The following is a 6,319-nucleotide window of genomic DNA, read 5'->3' as shown; positions in this document are numbered from 1 at the left end:
GTTGTCTCCAAGCCCTGGAGTCACACAGAGCCCCTTCTGTGGAAGTTGGGATGGCCAATGCAGGGTGACAAACTCCAGAAGTGACAGACCCAGCAACAGAGCAACTCACATCCAGGATAGACCAGAAATGTCCTGGGCTGCAACTGCCCCATCCTGGAAGTGTTCAAGACCAGGTCAGACTGGGCTTGGAGCAACCTGGGATGTTGGAAGGTGTCCCTGCCCATGGCAGGGGGTTGGAATGAGATGACCTTTCAGGTCCCTTCCAACCCAAATCATTCTGTGACTGTGATTTTAATGCAAATGAGGAAAAGCACCCAGTGTGTTTTCCATGCAACTGGGAACACCCCTAACAACACAGAGGGGAAAAGCCCCTCAAGGCACTCTTAATAACACTGTGATTTATCGTTTTGGTCTTCTCACTAACATTTTTTTTCAATTAGTAAGCTGTTGTTCGGCCTAAATCCTTTCACCTGATCTCAGAGGCAACACCCTCAAGCCAAAATCACGTTTCATAAGCGCTGTGCTCAGCCACCCCCGCCCTCCGCAGGAGCACAGCCTCCCGCACAGGCACCCACCCTCCTTCCCAGGCTGCCCAGCTTCCCTCCCAGTCCCACCGGATCCTCGAGACCGATAAAACTGGGGGGTGAGCGACGTCAGCACCTAAACCTCACCTATTCCTCCCCTACCAGCCAACTGGGGAGCTCTCCTGATATTTAGGGGGAGTCCTCCTCCCCATAAAACTAGGTGGGTGGAAGGGGTTGGGTTGCAGAAGGGTTTGTTGAGGGTAGGTAGAGGAGAGAGCGAGAATGCTGTGGGAGGGGTTGGGGCAGAGGAAGAGGAACTGGAGGCAGAGGAAGGATTATGAGCCTGGAGGAGCAGGAGGGACGGGGGGAGGCTGCTCACCCTCCTCCCCAAATGGAGGCACAGGGTTGCCCTGGGGAGAGCCGCGTCTTAAAAGCTGGACGTTGTAATGTGGGGCTCTTGGGGAGTGCAGTGGGTGCCTCCACTGCCCTGGGGAGGTGTGGGTGAGAATGGGGATGGAATTCAGGGCTTGGTTGTTTTGGAGAGCTGCAAATTGGTGCTTGGCTGAGCGTGAGAAGACGGGAAGTTCTGCACCCCTCGGATTGCACGTGGAGAGTCAGAGCTGTGCCTTGAAATCCCTGCAAGAGCTTTGTACAGGGGTGTAAGGTCACAGTGGGATTTCCTGCCATCCCTGGGTGCAGGTGAGCTGCCAGAGCTGGTTGGGGAGGAGGAGGAACCTGGAGGAACCTGGGCAGCCTTGACCTTGCTCTGTTCTGCTGTGGGTTCTTGGCTTCTGTCTGAGCACAAGGACTGGAAATGAGCACATACAGTGGGAGGATTTCTCCTGGAAGCCTGGCTCCCTGCCTCAGACCTGTAGAGGTACCAGTTCAGGTGATCATGATCCTGGGGAGATGGGTGTCATGCCCCGCAGAGGGCTGGGGGTGGTCACCCTCCTCTTCCTCCTTGGAGTGGGGAGCATTTTGGAAGAGGCTGAAGTAGATCTAGAGGAAGCAGGTGAAGTAGGGAGATCTGTGGAGAGAAGGGGATCAGAGACAGCAGATGCTGGTTCTTCTGAGGTCCTGGGGAACAGGCAGTCTCTCCTCTTGAAAAGGAGCATTTCTCTGCTGTCAGAAGGGCTACAACTGGCGGAGTGTGGGCATTAACACATTACAGAGTGCCCAGCACTTCCAGTCTCTCACAATGAGCCTGTTAAGAACTGAATCAGCAGCTGCCTGACATGAAGCCAGTGCTGGATAATCAGGGATGACCTGTGTCCAACAGCCAAATGCTGCTCCAGGGATCCAAACTCCTTCTGGTGCCTTTGGCAGCACAAGTGTCTCTTCAGCTGTCTCTTAATCTGCCTCTTGATCATCACAATATGCAGATTTTTGGGGGTGAAACCAGAGCAGGCCTGTGAACAATTATCCCATGTCCTTGGAGAGAGAGGACTAAAGCTCAGTCTTTTACCCTGGTAAAGCTGGATTGTGTGACCACTTAATATCTACCTGGATCTAAGACATTAAATTAATGTTCCCTGACGTGTTTTCCTTTCAAGCCCTTCCCAGAGGGATTTGGTTTGTGCTGCAGCACAGGAAGGCTTTTACAGGCCTTGCCTGCTCCTGTTGAAGGTACTCCCACACCTTGCTGCTCCTCACAGCCGTGCTAGATATTGTCCCTTCACTATGGCAGGAGCACATGGCACTGGAAGCTTTGGTTTTAGTCAGTCTGAGCTGCTGCAACCATGGGCTGTTGTCTCTGAGCTAACCCAAGCAGCAGAAGAAGCTGAGATCCTGGAATGAGGTGGGAATGGCTCTTCTGGTGGGGAACCATGTGCAGGATTGCTGTTGATTTTTCACATTGAGCTGTTTCAGAACTGCACCTCAGAGCCTTCTACTGAGCCTCTGGTCAGTGCTGGTCTCTGGGAGAACTGGCACCATGGGCTGAAAGCCAGACTGAACTTTCCTGATCCTGGAGCCTGCTTTCCTGTACACCCAGTCCTGGCAGAAATCCTCACAAGTGACTGGGATTTCATGCCAGAAATAACTCCTTATATACTGATGTGACTTCCTGGAGGGAGCCACAGGATGCTGTAGGATGGTGCTGCTTCATCTCCCCCTCATCCAGAGTCTTCTTTTCCCAGATGCTGTTAGTAGAGTGTAGGAATGCTCCCTAACTGGTTCTGTGTCACTGCAGTCAGTGGGAAAAGCAAGGGGTGGAGATGTGCTAATTCCAGAGCAGGACTTTCCAATGACATGACATATCAGGAAAAAGATGGGTCATTGGCCTGTGCTGATTCTGGGTCATTAATCATAAAATCACAGAATGATTTGGCTTGAAGGGACCCTAAAGATCATCTAGATCCCACCCCATGCTATGGGCAGGGACAGCTTCCACTAGACCAGGAAAAAGGACTTCTGGAGATGCCCAAGCCAAATTCCCGTTTGTGGGGTGAAAACTGCCATTAAAGCAAGTTGATCAGAACTGTGTTTGATTAAATTACATATATTCCCAGGGATAAAAACCCCTTCACCTCCCAGGTCCTGAAAGAAACTTAAGGAAGAAGATGGGGGTGATGAGACAGTGGTGAACTCTGTCTCTGCCTGGTTTTGTGTATTTCTGAGTGGCAACTTCTCTTCAATTTTAGGGAAGAGTGTGAGAAAAACCTGTTAATCCCTCAACAGCTGCTGGAGATGCCTGAGGGCCCATCAGTGAGGACGTTCCAGATGCTGACCTCCCCTTTTGTGGGACAAGTGGTGGCCAAGGTGGGGGGAAGCAGCCGGAAGATCAGCGTGAATGACCTGAATGCCCTGAGGCTCCAGGACTCCCAGGTGAACTGTGCCAAAGGATGAGCTCACTGATCCATGACGATTCTGAGGGAAACCACCCTTGTCCTGCATCTGGGTCACAGAAGGTGCAGAACCTGGGAGTGTTTCCCTCAGGGTTTCCCCTGGCTAAGCTGAGATGTCTGTGCTGTGGACACACATGTGGGATGGTCACACTGGGTTGGTCCTGCTGGAGGCTTCACTTGCCTGACATCCCCCAGATGATGATTTGGACCTGACTGGCCAAATGCTGGTGCAGCCCCAGCTCGGATTAAAAGTGGGGAGCAAAATGAGAAGCATGAAGTGCCCTCAGCAAAAAGTGGTGAGGTGAATCAGAAACAATGATGACAGAACCTTGAGTGTCTGTCCTGGTGTATCTCTTTGGCCTGACAGAAGCCTCAGGGAGAGGTTTACATTGGAGTGGCATCTGAATACCTTGGGCTTCCTAAAGAATGCTGAGAGGATGCCTGGCAGCCCTGATGGGAATAGCTTGTATGCTGATGAATTCTATGTTCAGGGTGGGGTGATGTGCCCTCTATCTAAAAGAGGCTGCAGAAAATAGTCACTTGTATGGAAACAGCCAGAGAAAGTGTTCCTCTCTATATCCCCAGTGTATCCCTGGAAGTTTTCAAAGTCAGGTTGGATGAGGCCTGAACAACCTGGTCTAGTGGAAGATGTCCCTGCCCATGGCAGGGAGTTGGAATGAGATTATCTTTAAGGTCCCTTCCAACCCAAAGCAGCCTGTGATTCTGTGATCCCATGTGGATCCTTGGTAGCACCCACCTCTTCCCTCAGGTTCATGGGAAGAACTTGTACCTGGCATTTGTGGCAGCTGAAGGTCCCTCAGGACCAACTGCAGAAGAGACGGTGCTGCCGAAAGAGGCTGCTCCTGTCCAGGGAGGGCAAGAACAGGTGTGTGCTCCACATCCCCATCCCCAGGATGAGGAGCTGCAGGAACTCCAGCACTCGAGGTCAGAAGGTCCAGGCAAATGGCTGCGCTTCCACTTTGGTTTGTTCGGCAGCGTCCGGGCAAACGAGTTCTCCAGAGCAAACAGAGCCAATAGAAGGGGGGACTGGAAGGACCCTGTACCCAGGTATTTTGTGGATCTCCCCCTCTCTACCTCTCATGCTGGAGAGGCATTCTTCTATCCAAACTAAATTTTTGTGGGGATGCTCTTAGCCTTGATTTTCCCCTGATAATTCCTGAGATAAGGAGGCACGAGAGATGGTGTGAGTGGGTGTGGGGTGTGTTCAGTCTGCAGTGGAATTGTGGGATGCATGTTGCCTGCCAGCTTGGGGATCATAGTACCAGCTCTGTTAACATTTTTATCTTAGAGAAGTTTTAGGATGCCAGGCTGAATCATGCCCTGGAAATACCAGTTTCTCCCAGTTAAGTGTTGAAAAAAAGCCTTTGACGAATGGCAAACGTCTAGGGCGGCTGGAATCACTGTACTTGTTAGGGACACACTCCATGCACCCCATCCTGGAGTTTTTTTAAGGATTACTTCATTTTTGTGCAAGTATTTTTAGACACAATTTTCTGTGCTACTTTTGTCATTGGTTTCCCTGATCTGTGGACCCTACTGCTGGAGCCTTGGTTATCCAGGGAGCACAGGGCAGGAGAATGAATCCACACAACCTGTGGAGAGTTGTTCACCACCAGGTTTTGTGGCTAAAATCATTGAAGAGGCCACCTTATCTTGAGACAGTGGCCTGGTGCAGAACAGGACAAATGGTTCAGGGATGTTTCTGATGGGAGACTTCTGCTTTTCTGCTTCTCCCAGACTGATTCTCCACTTCGAGAGTGGAGGCTTCCTCACTTTCTACAACTGCAGAATGCACTGGTGCTCCTCTCCAGTGGCTGATCCTGCTTCTGACATCCTTTCCATGGAGTTCCACCGTGGCCGGGCACTGGACGCCCTCTGTGGACCCAATCCCATCTGCTACACCCTCTTAGACCAAAGATACTTTTCAGGGCTGGGTGAGTTCTATTGAATACTTGGCAGAGCAAGAAATGGAGGAAGGTGGGTGGGATGTCTGTGGATTCAGTGCTGCATGTCTGAGAGTTTTACTCCTTCGCCTGGTGGTTCCTGGTTCATCCAGCTGAGGGTACATGGTCATCTTAGAGTTCTGCTTCAAGGGTAGCAGGAAGAGAACCCTGTCCAGTCCAATCCCAGCTCTAAGCCTACTCTTGGCATGCCCCCTCTGATACAGGGAATGACATTGTTGGCTGTGATCCTTGAGGGAGAAATCACAGATTGGAGCCAGAAGTCTGCATTATCTTGATTAGAAAGACCCTTATTGTCCCCTTGTTTGTGTCCCTTTCCAGGGAACATCATTAAGAATGAGATTTTGTACCTGGCCAAGATCCACCCGCTAACACAAGGCTCTCTCTTGGCTCCCTCGGATCTGGAGCGTCTGCTGGACTGTGCCCTTCAGTTCAGCTCTGACTGGCTGCACCACAAGCTCCGTGGCCAAGGGCTGCACCCCCAGATCTACCAGAGGGAGCAGTGTCCCCTCGGCCATCCAGTGATGAAGGGAACTTTTGGACCACTGGGTGGCTTTAAGAGACTTACGTGGTGGTGTCCTCAGTGCCAGCCTGAGGTGCTGCCAGGGGATGGGGATCCTTCCCCAGTCACAGAGTGACCTGGCTTCGCATTCCTCCTTCCCTGGAGGGGTGGTAGGTGATGTCTGAACCATGCTCTTAATTGCCTTGAGAAGGTCTTCATGGTTTCTTTGAGCTGTTGAGTTTGGTTCTTAGTGACAAGGAGCTGGCAGAGTTAAGAGCTCAGTGGAGGTCACAGGACTCGCTGCAGCACTGAGTGGATGCAGAAAGTAAAGTGGTTGTACATGTCTTTTTTTTTTCCCACAATGAACAGTGTAAAAGAGTTGAACCAGTTCTGAGGTATTTTGGTCACTCTGTTCAGACCACAGTGGATGGAAAGTGTAGAGTGTTGAGCAGGTGTTTGCTGTGG

General features: G+C 51.4%; 1 protein-coding gene across 1 annotated transcript; it reads left to right on the top strand.

Annotated features, from left to right (window-relative positions):
• The first annotated feature begins 712 nt into the window (after positions 1 to 712).
• NEIL2 (nei like DNA glycosylase 2) lies at positions 713 to 6,035 on the top strand. The gene is made up of 5 exons (XM_050314803.1): positions 713 to 744; positions 3,167 to 3,350; positions 4,140 to 4,438; positions 5,129 to 5,325; positions 5,674 to 6,035. The coding sequence occupies exons 2-5, from the start codon at positions 3,213 to 3,215 to the stop codon at positions 5,988 to 5,990; spliced, it is 951 nt and encodes a 316-aa protein (XP_050170760.1). The 5' UTR covers positions 713 to 744; positions 3,167 to 3,212; the 3' UTR covers positions 5,991 to 6,035.
• The last annotated feature ends 284 nt before the right edge of the window (positions 6,036 to 6,319 follow it).

The sequence above is a fragment of the Myiozetetes cayanensis genome, unplaced genomic scaffold (genome assembly GCF_022539395.1).
Source record: "Myiozetetes cayanensis isolate MyiCay16 unplaced genomic scaffold, myiCay2020 scf2-11, whole genome shotgun sequence".
NCBI classification, from domain to species: domain Eukaryota; kingdom Metazoa; phylum Chordata; class Aves; order Passeriformes; family Tyrannidae; genus Myiozetetes; species Myiozetetes cayanensis.
Note: the sequence above shows the minus strand (reverse complement) of the source record. Positions and strands in the feature narration are given on the sequence as shown.